Source organism: Salarias fasciatus, chromosome 11, assembly GCF_902148845.1.
Source record: "Salarias fasciatus chromosome 11, fSalaFa1.1, whole genome shotgun sequence".
Lineage (NCBI taxonomy): Eukaryota > Metazoa > Chordata > Actinopteri > Blenniiformes > Blenniidae > Salarias > Salarias fasciatus.
This window is the reverse complement of record NC_043755.1, coordinates 29,355,760-29,373,384: the sequence shown is the minus strand read 5'-3', so window position 1 is coordinate 29,373,384 and position 17,625 is coordinate 29,355,760. Positions and strand designations below refer to the sequence as shown.

Here is a 17,625-nt window from a genome sequence, read left to right as displayed (position 1 = left end):
CAGAAGCAGACAGATGCTCAGATGACGGCTGACTGTTTCTGCTTTGAATTTTGAAACTGGGTAAGTTCCTATCTCTACTAAACACATCTATTTCCTCTCTTTAACTACATAAACATCGACTGTGTTTGTTTATATAATACTGGTAACGTTCAGGTATCAGTGACACCAGATTCAGTTATACTTGGGATCAGATCACAGATCACAGTTTGATGCACTGATTAAATTGATGCCAGTCGTGCCAAACATAAGGCCCATGGGACAAAAGCAGCCCAGAAGAGACTCCAAACTGGCCGTGTAAAACGCCAGGAAAGCTGCAAGACTTTTCCAAGAAAAGTTTGATCTTTGGTTTTAAAATAAATTTCTTAAAGTATCAGACACAACGCATCTAAAAATATCCTCAATGCAGCAGTGTTTGGGGGGGACATTTTGCACCAGATTTAAATTGGTTTTATGTTGAGATTGTCGTCAGTTTCAGCAGTCATGGTTTGATCCTGTGACAATAAAGACATTTTCATGACGTTCAAGATGACATTGGGCTGTTTGTGGCCCCTGAACTAAGATGTGTTGACACCCCTGACCTCTGCACACAATCCGAGTCACTGCTGTCTGGTATAACACACAATAACACACAATAAAGCATGAAACACAAAGGTCATTCAAGGCTTCTCTAAATGAAATTCTCTGCAGCTGTTTTCAAGTTTCTCAAAAGACAAACACAGAACGAATCTTTACATTTAATGTTTCTCAGATTGTTTAAGTCTGCCCTTTTCTATTTATCTCTCCTGTTGTCTTGCTCACAGTTTATACTCAACATGGATGAGGCTCATTTTATGACTCTGCTGCTGACAGGTGAGTTGTGAATAATTTGATTAACTGGATTAAAGGATTATATTCATCCAGGTTTGGAGATTAACTGGAAGATACAGGGTTTGATTGCTGGTTGTAGCAGGAAGTTTGTCCTGTGAGAAAACTCATCAAATCCACTTTGCAGCTTGCAGGAAGTTGTAAACGGGAGCAGCAGGACAGACACTGCACTTTGATTGATTACTTGAAAGCTTTTCGAACATGTAAAAACAACGAAAAGAAAGAAAAACAGATCATCCAATCATATAGACCATCTAATAAAAGTCAACACCACATGTGCCCACGTCTTTTACGAGCACAAAAAGGAGTTGGAAGAATCAACGTTACTGTTATTTTAATGTGCTTAACAATAAATCCTGATGATTCTCATCAATTTCTATTCATAGAATACTATAATATACTATGATGTCAACAATTAAATACTCAGACGGCACCATAAACAATCAATCCTCATGTCAACATTAAACCGTGCGTCTCGCCAGAATCAACTCTTCGTGTCTCTTTTTGAATCGACACACACTTGACAAATACTTTAATCTCCACACATAATTTCTTTTATAGCTTTACGCCAGTTTATGTTTGCTATAGTGGTGATTGAAATTAATTAGAAATATTGATATTTATTAGCGCTATCAGAGTTAATCACATTAATCATGATTAATCACATAATTAGGCTTAGGAATTTTTATCAGTTTGAAAACAATATTTTTAATAAAGACATTGTATTACGTTGGTCGACATGGCACTTTATTTGGAAAGAAAATCCAAAAAGTTCAAAAAAGAAATTCTTTCTGTGTTTGATTCCCAATCAAGATGCTCTGATAAAAAAAATCAGTGGCTGCAGGAAGTCGCCATGCTGACACTTTGACAATGACTTTAAATTCAACCTTTGAACTGATTTTTTGGTCTGATGAATGCTTTACTCTGTGGACTGAAAACTTCCTTGAAATGCAAAACACAATTTAAAAAAATGATTATGATTATGATTCCATGATTAACTATGGAAAAATTGGATTAAATGTGATTTTAAAATGTAATCTTTTGACAGCCCAAATATTTATGTATTTTGTGTGTCCACCAAAATACATAAATATTACTAAAATAATATGGTTTATGGTAAAAATATATGACCATATTACCTGAATACCAAAACAAACAGAAAACAAAATGCTGTTAAAGATGAAGTTTGACACATTAGGAACATTACACTGTATGGCTCCAGTAATATGGGGAATTTTTCAAGAGCTGCAATATATTGATCATTTCTACTCTCTCAATGTGTGACCAGTTTGATGCCTTTATGATCTGAGCTGCCTGAAGGTGTTTGTTTTGGCTCATCCTCATCTTGAAATAAATATTCTAATTACTCTTCATGGTAATAAACAAATACATTTTCTGTGATGCCATTTGATAAAACCGATTATTATGTTTGATTCCTCATTAAAAAAGAAAAGTAAAACAAACCACACTCTCACATTCATGCATGTTGCCATCACTCTTCAGGCTTCCTGGTTTCTACCACTTCGTCAGAACAAGAGATTATCTTTGTCGAGGAGCCGATGGCGTGGGAAAAGGCAAATGACTACTGCTTCCAGAATTCCTGGGACTTGGTCCAGATCCGAGACGAGGAGACTGCCACTGCACTGAAGATTCTCTCTGAGGGACTCACAGGGAGCGCCTGGATAGGACTCTATGAGAACTACTCCTCCTGGAACTGGGTGGACGGCACGGAACTCGGATATATCAACTGGGCGTCTGGTCATGTGATGAAGGGCACGGAGCTCTGTGCGTCGGTGAAAGATGATGGGACCTGGATCAGTAGCGTCTGCACCGAGACAAAAACTTCCATTTGTTTTGATGGTAGGTTAACAGCGGCACTATTGTGTTTTGGTGTATTGTGTGTTAGTGGGACTTTTTAATGTCATTTCACTTCCTCATCCTAATAGGTAGGAGTTTCAGAGCAATTCAGACTGAGTCCAGCTGGATTGACGCTGTGATGGGATGTGATCAAAAAAGATTCATTCTGGCCAAAATCGAGAGTGAACTGGCAAATTATTTGGCCGGTAATCAAGTGACTGGCAACCAATCATGGATTGGTCTCAGCAGACCCGCCCTCTGGCACTGGTCAGAAAATGAAGAGGCTCTTGGGAATTATCAGACGTGGAATGTTGGTGAACCTGTCTCTCCAGAGACCAGCCCTCCTCCTGAAGAAAAGGGTTGTGCAGTCGTATCACTGACAAATGGAAGCTGGAGCCGACAGCCATGCATCAATAAGCACCCATTTTTCTGTTCTACAGGTATGAAAGAAAGCCTTTAAAAAGTTGATGACCGATCTTATCTGATGCACTTTGATGCACATGATAGTCTTGAAGAAAAAAAAAAATCAACCCGTTTTTCAATTGTACAGTGGTGGCATGGACCAAGTTGAAACTCAAAAAGCAATGAAATGATTTCAGGTCTATCTAAGATCATGGAGTTATTATTATAGACTCAATTCCCTCTGAAATGGTTAAACATCATAGCCTAAACAGATAACAAAGCTTTTGGTAACGCTTCCTTTTACAGTACGGTAATTACCATGTATTAACGTGGTAATTGCAAGGTTAGTACCATGTAATAAGGAGAAGTTACTGTAAAATTACCATGTAATTACAGGGTAACTATGTTGCTAATTACCTAGTACTTTTAGAGTAATTACCAAGCCAATTCCAGGCAAATACCAAGTAACTACCTGGTAGTAAGTATTAATTACTGGGCAATTATAATGTATATCGCAACTATGTCGGTAATTGCCAAGTACTTACTAAGTAATTGCTAAGTAATTACCATGTAATCACTGGGAAATGTAGACTTTTTACTAGGTATTACTAGGTACTGCTAGGTGTGTACACTATGTATTTCCCTATTAGTCAAGTGTTTTTTACTACTTACCTGGTAACTTCTTAGTATTTCCCAGTAACTACAACATTTACCTGGTAATTTCGGTTGAACTGTAGACTACAGCAAAAGGAAGTGAGGCCTGTTTCCACACTATTACCTGGTAACTACTTATTCGTTACCCAGGAACTGCAAAAATACCTACCTGGAAATTACATAGTTATTAAAGTGGATTTGTACTGTAAAAGGAAGTGAGGTCTGTTTCCATGTTATTACATGGTAATTACTCATTTATTACCCAGTACATAGAAAAATATTTACCTGGAAATTACATAGTTATTAAAGTGGATTTGTACTGTAAAAGGAAGTGAGGTCTGTTTCCATGTTATTACCTGGTAATTACTCAGTATTTAGCCTGTTACTCGGAAACTTTCACATTACCCCACAAACTTGCACCAAAAATGCAGCAAACCCCATCAGTGTCTGTGATACAGTCTCTGAACAGCACACTGTATCTGTCAGGAGATCAGAGTTTCCATCAAAACCACCATCACCAGCCGTCAGATTACATGAAGATGAACGCATTATTATTACACTTCCTCACTCCAAACACCTCACTGTGACAGACATGCAAAAACAAGAGAGCTGCCAAAGATAAACATTTTAATCAAATGGAGTTCAAGTTCTTATAAAACAATTTAAAAAACAGTGCACATTTTTAGCAGTCAGGCACCTTTTTTTTTAAGAAACAGAACAGATTTCTTTTGCAAAAAACAAAATACAAAAAAACATTGATAAACAATCACTATAAATCAACATTAATAAGCAAACTGCTCCAGTCTTGTGAATTCACATCATCATGTGTTTTCTGCAGACCCGTCTGGTCTACAGGAACCCTTGATCTCCATCATCTCGAATACCAAGGGCCGCCGTCGCCAGGTGTTGTCATGTTGTCCACGTCCAGACTTGTACCTCCCTCTGCGTGATGGAAACGAGGACAGCACAACTGTTCCTTCTTAATGCTCAGGGTTTATTCACTGTAACACCCAAACCCCAAACGTGAGAACTGAAAACATACAAATATACATTTTAATAAACAGAAACTTACACAATAAACAAATATACACATTGCACAAAACACAAATATCTTTAAACCTTCAAATATACACATGAAACCGACATTACAACCGAAACATTCACCCAAGCCTGGACATGAGACCACAGCCACCCAGCACCAGCTGCAGAGCTCCACACTACCACCGCTAGAATGATCAATGAAACACCAAGAAAAAGGAAATATACACACCTCACTGACTGCATCACATTGTAAGCCGTTTGTTTTTGCTCTTTTTACATACTTTTTGGAGCGTTTTTTCTCTCTCTTTGTGTGCACCACTTAATGTGGTCCTACCCGGAACGTCTGCAGAGGGTTAGTTCCGCCACTCGGTGATATTTATATTTAATTAAATTTCGGTTCTACCTCGACTGAGAGAAAGCTTATTTATGGCAGAACGTCTGCAGACACTTGGTGATATGGTGATATTTACATTTAATGAAATTCCGGTTCCTACTCTAATGAGAGAAAGCGTGTTTACGGCGGAACGTTCCGGGTGGGACCACGTTAAGTGATGCACACATAAACGCGGAGAGAGAAAATAAGAACAAAAAACTCCGTGAAAAGAGCAAAAACAAACGGCTTACCTCCTTTACAATGTGAAGCAGCCAGTGAGGTGTGTATATTTTCGTTTTTCTTGGTGTTTTACTGATCATTATCGTGGTGGTGGTGTGGAGCTCTGCAGCTGGTGCTGGGTGGCTGTGGTTCAGGCTTGGGTGGATATTTCGGTTGTAATGTCGGTTTCATGTGTATATTTGAAGGTTTAAAGATATTTGTGTTTTGTGCAATGTGTATATTTGTTTATTGTGTAAGTTTCTGTTTATTAAAATGTATATTTGTATGTTTTCAGTTCTCACGTTTGGGGTTTGGGTGTTACAGTGAATAAACCCTGAGCATTAAGAAGGAACAGTTGTGCTGTCCTCGTTTCCATCACGCAGAGGGAGGTACAAGTCTGGACGTGGACAACGTGACAACACCTGGCGACGGCGGCCCTTGGTATTCGAGATGATGGAGATCAAGGGTTCCTGTAGACCAGACGGGTCGACAGAAAACACATGATGATGTGAATTCACAAGACTGGAGCAGTTTGCTTATTAATGTTGACTTATAGTGATTGTTTATCAATGTTTTTTGTATTTTGTTTTTTGCAAAAGAAATCTGTTCTGTTTCTTAAAAAAAAAGGTGCCTGACTGCTAAAAATGTGCACTGTTTTGTAAATTGTTTTATAAGAAGTTGAACTCCATTTGATTAAAATGTTTATCTTTGGCAGCTCTCTTGTTTTTGCATGTCTGTCACAGTGAGGTGTTTGGAGTGAGGAAGTGTAATAATAATGCGTTCATCTTCATGTAATCTGACGGCTGGTGATGGTGGTTTTGATGGAAACTCTGATCTCCTGACAGATACAGTGTGCTGTTCAGAGACTGTATCACGGACACTGATGGGGTTTGCTGCATTTTTGGTGCAAGTGTGTGGAGTAATGTGAAAGTTTCTGAGTAACAGGCTAAATACTGAGTAATTACCAGGTAATAACATGGAAACAGACCTCACTTCCTTTTACAGTACAAATCCACTTTAATAACTATGTAATTTCCAGGTAAATATTTTTCTATTTACTGGGTAATAAATGAGTAATTACCATGTAATCACATGGAAACAGATCTCACTTCCTTTTACAGTACAAATCCACTTTAATAACTATGTAATTTACAGGTAAATATTTTTCTATTTACTAGGTAACAAATAAGCAATTACCATGTAATAACATGGAAACAGACCTCACTTCCTTTTACAGTACAAATCCACTTTAATAACTATGTAATTTCCAGGTAGGTATTTTTGCAGTTCTTGGGTAATGAATAAGTAGTTACCAGGTAATAGTGTGGAAACAGGCCTCACTTCCTTTTGCTGTAGTCTACAGTTCAACCGTAATTACCAGGTAAATGTTGTAGTTACTGGGAAATACTAAGAAGTTACCAGGTAAGTAGTAAAAAACACTTGACTACTAGGGAAATGCATAGCGAACACACCTAGCAGTACCAAGTAATACCTAGTAAAAAGTCTACATTTCCCAACGATTACATGGTAATTACTTAGCAATTACTTAGTAAGTACTTGGCAATTACCGACATAGTTGCTATATACATTATAATTACCCAGTAATTAATACTTACTACCAGGTAGTTACTTGGTATTTGCCTGGAATTGGCTTGGTAATTACTCTAAAAGTACTAGGTAATTAGCAACATAGTTACCCTGTAATTACATGGTAATTTTACAGTAACTTCTCCTTATTACATGGTACTAACCTTGCAATTACCACGTTAATACATGGTAATTACTGTACTGTAAAAGGAAGCGTTACCAAGCTTTTCTTTACCAAGTAAACTGGTTGTGTTTTCAGTGGCTCTGGGGACTGCTGTAAACGGACTTCTCAAGCTGGAACGAAAGTTTGAAAGTGTTTTCATGTAACCAGAGTTTAAACCCTCTGAAATTCCACAGAGAAAATTGTGGAGATGCAGAAGACTCTGGTGAGGATAACGATCCAGTCCAATGCAAACATGGCAGATCCAGTCCTCCGTGCCAACCTAAAGCGACAGGTAAAGTGTGTGTGTGTGTGTGTGTGTGTGTGTGTGTGTGTGTGTGTGTGTGTGTGTGTGTGTGTGTGTGTGTGTGTGTGTGTTGGCCAAAACAGCATAAGAACATGGCGAGAAGAGAAATTCAGATTAAATCCTCTGGTCTTTCTCTCTGGGTAGCTGCACTCAGAAGTATCTCAGCACACTTCGGATAAAATCAAGATGAGCTGGTTCAAACGGCCAGAGAAGGTACAGGAAAAGACAGCAGTGAAAGGTACGTTCTGAAACCTGGGAAGACGTTTCCACATCACATCTTCTCCAAGAGTCTGGGTCCGTTTAATATGATGTCCCCCTGATGTGTAGAAAACAAGAACACACACTCTCTCTGACTTTCATGCATTTCCTGCAGAATGTACAAAACTACAACATTCATATCGAAAGCTGCAAACATCGATACTTTTGGATTTCCATGTGTCCAGTGTGTGTCAAAGAACCTCTGGCATCCAATCTACCGAAGTGGGAACTGTTAATCATAGTCAAACACTAAGAAGAACAGAATTCAGAAAAATCCGATTCAGCTTTGCAGGTTTTCTATTAGGTCTCCAGGCCCTGGTTCAGTGCGCGCGCGCGTTGCCAAGGAGCTCTCGGCGCTCGCGCTGCGCTCCTATGCGAGTTGTGTGTGGGCAGTCAGAAAGGTTAAGAACATTGGAGACGATCACAAACTCCATGCGCACGGCGCTTCCGCGTCCAGTGCGTTCGCTCCCAACGGGAGCTCCTCCAATGGGGTGGGAGCTGGGCGGAGCCTTGGGGAGATGCTGCATTCATGCGACATGCTAGTTTTCCAAGATTGCCGACCCGAGCTTTAAACTTTCAAAAATGTCTACATCTCAAATCATTGATCAGTCGTTCAGACTTATTGTGAACTCCAATGTAGCTGCTGTTGATCAATGATTGGAGTGATTTGATTCCCTGTAGGTCACAGTAAACTCACACACATGCGCTTGTTTGTGCTCGTTATGACGGTTTTGTCTTTCTTTTCAGATGAGTGTTGAAGCTGTGAGACCGTCTTTCAGACTGCGACGGCACGTTGTTCACACAAAAGAACTTTTCTGGTTCTTACCCATAAAAATACACTGAGCTAACTCTGCTTTTTATGTAGAAATATTCTTTACATTTCAGTGATTTCACGGCGGTACATTATTGTTACTTAATAATGTGTCTTGTCTTTGTCTTTCTTCATTATCTTTATTACTACAATTTTCATAGATAATAATTAAAATTTAGATACAGTAATACTCAAGAAACAATATCCTATCCTATTCTATCATATCCAAAATCTAGTCAGACTGTCATTTTTCCTACAACTGATTTGAGCTCCAAAAATCAAGTAGTTTCATTGCGGATAAGGATTTTGTTTGAGGCCATTTGCACCATTGTTGTTGAAAACCAGTAAAAATGGAAGCCAAACTCCCGAGTTATGTCTTTTTTTCTTCTTTGTAATACATTGTTGTATGACTTGTCTTCATGGTAAACATAATAAAAGATGTTCACTAAAGGAATTAAGGCATCAGTGGAAAATATTCATGTGACATATTGATTTACAGGAATCAACTGCGAAAATTTAAAGCAATTGTAAACAGTAAATAACATGCATCATGTATTTTATTTGAACTCAAAACGAATTTTAATAATCCAACCAGCAAAAATACAATTTAACTAAATTGAACATAATGTGAAAGCTATGTCCACAGAAACGTTTAAAAACAAAAACAGAAAATGTAAAATTAAGTAATGCCACACACACACACAAACACACACACACACACACACACACACACACACACACACACGAGATAAAATAAAACCTTTATTTTTATGTAAATCAATCAACAATCTTAGTTCAAAATAAGATCACAGCTTGTCTGTTCACACATTATACATCAGACTCACACTACATCCGTTCAAAAGATTTGATTATAACTCAGCAGTGAATAATGAATATCATGTCTAACTTATGTTAAATGTTATGAATGATGCAGCGAGATTCGAACAAGAAGCAACAGAAAGATCTAAATGTTCTTTTGTACATTGATTCAGGCTACTTCAATAACAGCTCCATTGTAAACTCATTATTTGTTTGAAAAAGAAACTGAGTTCAGCTCCTCATCCCACAAATGCATGTTCCTCACAGATGTGGCACAATGTAAGAAAAAAAATATACATGAAGAAATTAAGCTTTCTCAAATGAAACCTGTAAAACCAAAACTCAGGCAGTTAAATGAAATCAAGCCCTCATCACAATACGTCATTATTACAGAGGAGAAGTTCAGGCCAGTTTATACGACAGTGTTTCAAGTGACAACACAATGTTTTTGTGTTTTTTGTTTCAGAAAAATTTCACGTTTACATATTCAGAAAATTGATGTTCGTTGAGAAGAAAATGACAGAAATGTTGAAAACGATGTTGAGTAAATAGGACGTTTTTTTCTACTGTCAACTGTTTCTGTGAAAGATCCATATTAACATGGTGAAGGTTGTTTCATTTCTTTCTTTGGATTCTCTTGTCCCTTCCAGTTCAGTTTGAAGTCCGTTATCTCCTGATTAGTCAACAGTGTGTCCAGCTGAAAAGAAATAAATGAAACTTCATCAATCACAGTCAAAAAGAGCGATCTTTATCTGAGCTCAGGCTTTTCATAATGAATGCAGATGCTCGAACAGAAGAAATCTGCCTCATTTAACATGATCCACACATTGACTCAATCCTGAGGTGTCAAGTAACGAAGTACAAATCCTTCAATACCTTACTGGTAGAATTTTTGATGACTTATTATTTGCTATACTCATTATTTTTCAATTTATTTATTTCTGCTCCTTACATTTTCACACAATTATCTGCCCTTTCACAATTATTTTTGGCCAAGTCGGAGCAGCCCATCCTGTGGACTGATACCAATGAGCCATGGGCGCCAAACAGAAGAAAGACGAGATGGATAAATAATGACACATGATTAAACTGCCGGCTCTCTTTTGCAAGAGCAGGTATGTGCCTTCCGCCACATAACTCCAGTTCTCTGTGACCTCCACAGGGCATTCAGGGCCCTCGGTGACCTGGTTCCTCCAGACCTCATCCGCACACCCGGCCTCATGCCGTGTTTCTACCGGACACGTTGAACGCAACTGCACTCGCACGACAAATGAGATCGCGCCGCGCTAGATGCATGGGTTTTATCGCTAGTGTGTGAATTCATTCGTGCGACAAAATCGTGCCGCGCTTGGCGCTCGAGTGTTATTGCTGGTACAAAACAAAACATCCTGCAGAAACATCACAACCCTCCTCATCACCGACTCCTGCACAGCAGCAGCGGGCAGGATTCTTCTGATGTTTGTCCCACAGTCCTGTGTGGATCCGGCTGTCTGTGTGTGTGTGTGTGTGTGTGTGTGTGTGTGTGTGTGTGTGTGTGTGCGCGCGCGCTGATCGATGGTGCGGTTTTTGTTCTTTAATGTTTTTATGACTGTTTTTACTGTTCAGCACTTTGCGTTGTTTTTATGAATATGATAAGTGCTTTTACGAATAAAGATTGAGATGGAGATGACTCCGAGTGCCACCATCGCTGCTCTGTATTTGGCATGGGGAAGTCAGCGTCGGCTGCAGGCGAGGCGCCGGCATCGCTTCTGGATGCATGCTGCCCTACGGAGGCGGTTTGAGCTCGGTGAGTTCTACCGTCTTCTGCAGGAGCTGCGCCTGGACCACGGCTGGTTCCAGCGCCACTTCAGGCTGACGCCCGATTTCCACCAGAAGCGGTCAACAAATTAAATCGCGCACGCTGCTTGCCGCTCGCTTTGGCATCACGCCAACTGTTTTGGTGGTCGGAGCCCTGCAATGCTCTACGTCAGCACGTCCCTGACGTCCTCGCAGATAGGCTGTCCTGGCGCGAATTTGCTTGAAAAGTTTAATTATTTCAACTCCAGCGAAGAGCGTCAAGTGATGAAGTGGTGGGCGGGTCGACGGGCGCCCAAATTTTTCGCTGGAAACGCTTGCCGCCAGCCTGCCGATGCGCCATCGGTTGCCGCCCGTTGCCCGCAAGATTAAGCGACAGTCGTGTTATTACATTGACTTTGTATGTAATCTCATCGCGCGAAAAATTCACGTCGCGTCCGGTGGAAACACGGGGTCACTCTCAGATCTGCCTCGTCCCTCAGCCTCGCTGTACCTCCGGCCCCCATGACCACCATCGGGTCCAGAGTCTTCAGTCGCTCGGCCCCTCACCTCTGGAGCTCACATCCACCCAACATCACAATCTTTCAGTCCCTTCACTCATTCAAATCTCAGCTGAGAACCTGTTGTTTATGACAAGCATGTCCATCTTAAACATCTATGGTCTGCTGCAAATCCTTGAATAAAAGCATCAGACAGATGTATTATCAGTTATTATCATTTCAAGCAATTGATGATTGAAAGTTCAGGAACATCACTGAACTGTTTTACAATTTCAGTTTGATTTTGTTTCTTTGCATTTCCAGAATACAAACAACGTTTTCATTTAGATAACTGAGATGTCTTTGTGACACTTTCATGCAAAAGTAGACCCTCGTGATGTTTTTTATCTTGTGAGACCATTCAAAGGAAAGTGTCATTTGATAAGAAGGAAAAGAAAAAGTTAACTGAAGCAGAAATTCAGCTGATTGAAATGAATGAAATGTGATTTTCACCTGCTGGAGAATCTGGATGTGGACTGCTGGATTTGACGGATCCACATCGCTGACAAACTTCATGCGCACGAAAGTCTTCCTCACTTTGGGAGCTGGACAATCACACACAAAAGAGTAAATAGTATAATCCAGCTGCTGCATACTATCGTGAAATGTCAACACTGGGCTCATTGTACCTCCATAGCAGAGAAATGGATACTTCAGGCTACAATCAGCATCGCTCCATTTATGGTCAACATTCGCATTCACACAGGCCTCTTCTCCATGTGCGTTATCTGGTTGGCTACTTCTCCAGTTTTCAAAGTCAATGTTGTATCCATCAGACCAGATCCAAGGATATCGGAACAAGCCGATCCACGAAGCCGTTGGAAAGCCAAGCGACGCCACGTCTTCGTTTTCCTCGCTATTTTCAATCACAGCCAGATCAGTGTGGTTTACCCTGCAGTGAGTCTCGGCGTCGATCCAATTCAAAGGGAGGTCGATCCAGAAGAATCTTTTTTTGTCAGTAGAATTTAACGGTGCTTTAGGAAGAAAAAGAGAGTGCAAGAAAAACAGAAATTTTTATTTCAATTTAGGGAAAGACAGTTATTGTCATGTTTTGGCTTGCATGGATGTAAATTATAAAACATTTCAAAGTGCATCTGTATTGTTTTGTGATGGATAAATAATAAAGTCTGTTTGTTCTTTGATTTGTCATTTTATTTTATTTTTTAAAGCGACGTGGAAATCTCCTCTCGTGATCATGAACTGAATATCGTGTCTCATCTTGCCTCGTGGGCGGAGTGTGTCGTCACACCCCGAGCTGTGGCTAATAAGACGAGTGGTATTCCTTTAAAAAAAAAGGGGGAAATTGTTTCTTACCATCAAAACAAATAAAGGGAGATTGTAAATCGCAATGTGAATCTTCCCATTGTCCATCAGGAAACGTCCTCACACAGCTCTCATTTGCATCTTGGAAATTTGGTTCCCCTGTCTTCCAGTTTACGAAACGATATCGCATTGCAGTTCCTGACCATATCCAGGAGTTGTATTCAGTATTAATGACTTCTTTCCGTGCCAAGGGTTGATCATTCAGTCCAATCCACACAAATGGCCCAAATGTCTCGTCTTCTGTTGCTGTTTTTGCTGTTGCTACGTCCTCTGAACTATAAAAGTTTGCCAGGTCAATGTATTTAAGTCTGCAGTAATGCTGAGCATCAAACCAGCTCATCTTCAAGTTGACATAGTGGTACTGGTAGCGATCGCAGGAAGTGAGGCCAAACTCTGGTGGATGAAGATAGAAAAAAAAATCTTTTGAGACTGGTTCAGTTCAACATTGTTTCTCACATGAGTAAAAATAAATCATCATAACCGCAGGAGGCTTTTTAAACCTCTTGGGAATGTCAATCCCCAGACAGCCGTCACTCAGCTGACAGACTTCCAATTCCAAGGTTCACAATCAGACAATTAGACACAATTATTACATTCATGTACTTTGTGTCAGTAAGTGATACAAAATGCAAATATGATTGCTGAATGTTCATCTTGATTCTTACCACAAAGAACAAATACCACAAGAACTCTGTAATCCATTGATCGGTTCACTGAAACACAGAATAAGATTGAAATTAATTAACACAAGTCATGAGAGGATTGGACTGAGAGATTTTAGGGAGAAATGCAACCCTTTTGATGTTCTCAGTGACATAAAGAAATAAAGTCTTGTACTTTTTCTTGACTTGTTCCCAAGTTTAGCTCTGCGAAGGTTGCATCCAAATGAATGAGGTTAATAATAATAGTCACACATGGAAGAAATGCTCAAACGGGAATTTGTGGAACGCACAACTGATTGCGTCGTCATGGTGAGGAATTCATCTTCCAACACAAGACACGCTCACGAAGGGGAGCCGAGCCTCAAAAGGAATCAGTGTGTAGTAAACCAAAGGAAGGACACATTATCTGATTAATTAACATTGTACAACCTCATAAAGCTTGAGTTGACAAATTTCTGCCAGCATTCCTTCCTGGCTTTTGACAGGAACTGTGGCAACAGTATTGATTTTGGCCTGCATGATGTGTTTAGATTCTTCATATTGAAGAATAATCATCTTCCACTCCATGATGAAGTCAACTGCTCTGCAGGGTTTCTCTATGCTTGCGATTAGTCAGAACACCATCACCTTTTTGTAACCGCACACTGATAAACATTGGAACAACCTGGGTTTAATTACTAGTTTAAAACCGGCTTTGTGGCACGGCTAATCAAAGATTACAAATGTCTGGTCTTGTCAGTCTGGATAATGGAGTGATATATTGGCTATGTTCATCCAGTCTCATCGTGCAGGCCTCAGGTGTGGTGGTGAAACTGGACATTTTGATGTAGATCATTCTCATAGTTTTTTAGGAATGTACAAGCGAAAAGACTTAAGACAAAAATGTGGATATGGACTCCTCCAAAGATGATTGGTTTTCTACATTTAGGTGAAATCCCAAAAGGGAAATGTCCTACAGAATGACAAATAGCTGGTAAAACATATTGTGATCTGAAAGAAAGAAAGAATTTCTTAGAAAAAAACCCACCCACCAAAAAAAGATTAGTGGCTAAAACTCATGAAATAAATATTCTTAATGGAAACAATAATACACACACTCAGACTATAAGAAGCACAACTGAAAAAAATAGAGATCATGAACTGAAAAGGACAATACTGGATTAGGAATAATGAGCATTGAATAAATCTGTCTTTTACATGAAGCATATCAAGCCAAAGTTAAACTGAGCTTTACGGTGTTTCGTAAAAACAAAACAAAAGAAAAGAGTCATACATACATATGGAGATCCAACCATTGGGTTATTTTACCTTTACAGTATTTCTTGAAATGCTGCGAAAGTTTTCCCGATTTGCCTCGTCGCTGTCTTCTCCTGAAGTGATGAAGTGTGTGAACTGTGAACTGTGAAGTGTGTGTGTGTGTGTGTGTGTGTGTGTGAGTGTGTGTGTTTATAGAGGCTTATATTTAAATATACAAACGAGGATATTACACATTTGCACAATGATCTTGAATCAAATCATGAGGATTAATCAGTTAAATAAGACTAAATCCTGTTATGTGTTTTGATCAAAGAATGTAATTCTGCAACAATATCCCTGTGGGATTAAAAGTATGTATTGTTCTATTGTTTTACTATCTTGTATTGTATTCTATTGAATTGTATTGTATTCTATCATTCATCACTTTACTTGGCAATCTTAAATTCTTTGCAAGAGCTGGTAGCATATAGTAAACCATGCACACAGCAACCTATGTGATTTGGAGATGACAGTTAAATTTACCATGTTTCACACAGCAAGTTAGCTTGGTTGACAGTGCATTTAAGTTTCAATTTGATGTCTGTAATATTGTGTTTTAGATGGGCCTGAGATTTGGATTTGGATCTCTCCAAATGGAGAGACGCTCCATTTCAATTCCAATTCTTTACACGTTTTAGCCTGACACGGTCAGAAGTTGGAGTGTATCTCAGCTGACTTTGATAGAAAGACATTTCACATATCAGGTCATTAAATGATGGGAAATAACTGACAGAAATGGTCCAAAATGTGTGAGTGTGCAAGGATTTGTGGTTTCATTGCAAAAACAACCAAAAGCGCCAAGGCATGATCTGGTAATCCAACCACATTGTTTTTAGCTTTTCTGTCTCAGAGGGACTTCATTTCCAAAATATTGCCTTGAGGACATGAAACCTTGTCCACACAAAAACTCAACGAGTTTTCACCTGAAATGTTTTTATGTAAAAAAAAAATAATAAAAAAAAATATATATATATATATATATATTTTATCTTCTTTGAAAATCATGTAATTCTACTCACAAAGCTTCAACTTTCACAGCAATATTTTTGAATAGCAGCTACCTTTATTTGAATTATGCAATTATTAGTTTTTTTAAAATAATATTCTGGTGTAGGCTGGATTCTAACCTGTGATTGGCTGATTTTCACCTCCAGGCTGACTGTTGCAAAACTGGTGTTATCACCGAGCTGGCCAAAAGGATGAAGAAAGAAAGCATTTGTGTCCAACCCAAATGAAATTCTGTTCTGTGAATGCAATGAAGCAAATTCTTTTCAAGACATTTGTTTATATCCTATTCAAAGCACAAGCATTAAAAGTTGCGTGTCTGCCACTGCCGCTGTATTTGCCTGTGTTTTACATTGAGCTCCCTGCTGAGGCGAGCAGCTGTGATGATTCGATGGATTTTGTGTTAATAAAAGGAGATGTCAGTGAAAAAAGTCGTCACCTGCTGAGTCTAATGGACTTGTAATCCAGGGCTATATTAGACCTTGTATTTCCCAAACCACATATAGAATTTTTTTAATAAAAAATAACAGACATCAGAAGTATGACACACCAAAACTGAGAGGAGATGTAGACCTGGTTGTCATCAGTGAAGCAGAGGGAATCGATCCCAAATTTACTGAAAATGTTACCAAGTGGAAGAAAATAGGTAATGACGAGCAGGGGCCCCAGGACAGAGCCCTGGGGCACACCTGAGGTGATAGGGGAGGGATGTGAAGTGGAGGATTGAGTTGGACTGACGCCAGGCTCACACTGGCTCCGGAATTACCTCAGTACGGTCTGCGGTCTGCTGGAGGAGGTTGCCAGATCCATCCCTCTCTCAGCCCAAACAATGTGAAACCCGTTTAACTCAATAGAAAGCAGCCCAAACCTCCATCTCTGTTGAAAATGCATGTTAAAACCGTAAATACCATATTTGCACAATAAAAACAAGTCACAAGCACATAACCATTTGCACATAACCATTTCATCAACCTGCCAGATGTGTTTAAAGAAGTTTGATTGTGCAGAAATCTGCCCAATCTGGCAACAAAGAGCTGCTCTGGGTCTCCAGCATTATTTGTGCCATTTTGGTGTCGTTTGACTTTCCTGCAGATAGTCAGGGGTTGAAAGATGGAATTGAATATGAAGATGAGGCATTTTTGATATTTGTTTTTGGGCTACACACGCCAAATTTCATGCACCTAATCTAAGAAAGCCTTTGCTGTGAATTTCAGCCCTCTTAGTGCTCAGATGCCAAAGTGCTGTTCCAGACAAACCACTAACTCCACCCAAATAATCAGCTCCTCAAAGCCTGGCTGGATTAAACTCCTGAAGTCCCTTCCTAAAATTTCAATTTCCTGGTTTAAAAAAGAACATTTTATATCAGAACCTGGATTTGATCCTCCAAACTGCTCACAAAGGCTCTGTGAGTGTAAAGGTCACAGATTCTGATTCCACCCAGTGTTGTTCTGTCTTCCCTAAGGATCACATCTGTGATGGTTTTACCCCCAAAGTCCTTCCTGCTGCCCGTACAGGTCTCAGCAATGTCCAGTTAAGACAATCAATGAGGCACCATCATTTGGTCAAATTTTCTCCAAATCAGATGAGATTTGTGGCTCTCTGGTTGCTTTGTTGGTGCTGTATTGCTTTCAGATTTACAGTTTCTCTCAGGTAC

General features: G+C 39.5%; 2 protein-coding genes across 3 annotated transcripts in view; one reads left to right on the top strand and one right to left on the bottom strand.

Annotated features, from left to right (window-relative positions):
- LOC115396815 (C-type mannose receptor 2-like) overlaps positions 1-17,625 on the top strand; it is a 38,867-nt gene continuing 21,242 nt past the window's right edge. Inside the window, exons 1-7 of one of the 2 annotated variants that reach the window (XM_030102857.1) lie at positions 1-60; positions 801-849; positions 2,368-2,724; positions 2,811-3,161; positions 7,355-7,452; positions 7,609-7,702; positions 8,470-8,880. In XM_030102857.1, coding sequence (XP_029958717.1) covers positions 813-849; positions 2,368-2,724; positions 2,811-3,161; positions 7,355-7,452; positions 7,609-7,702; positions 8,470-8,480 — 948 coding nt within the window. In that variant the 5' untranslated portion in view covers positions 1-60; positions 801-812 and the 3' untranslated portion in view covers positions 8,481-8,880. Of the gene's footprint in view, positions 61-800; positions 850-2,367; positions 2,725-2,810; positions 3,162-7,354; positions 7,453-7,608; positions 7,703-8,469; positions 8,881-17,625 lie in introns of those variants that run through there. The other variant, XM_030102858.1, reaches the window with a different exon arrangement.
- LOC115396817 (C-type lectin BML-2-like) lies at positions 9,765-13,247 on the bottom strand. Its single transcript, XM_030102859.1, has 4 exons — positions 13,000-13,247; positions 12,315-12,659; positions 12,139-12,230; positions 9,765-10,049 (listed from the first exon to the last, which is right to left on the bottom strand). The coding sequence occupies exons 1-4, from the start codon at positions 13,136-13,138 to the stop codon at positions 9,948-9,950; spliced, it is 678 nt and encodes a 225-aa protein (XP_029958719.1). The 5' UTR covers positions 13,139-13,247; the 3' UTR covers positions 9,765-9,947.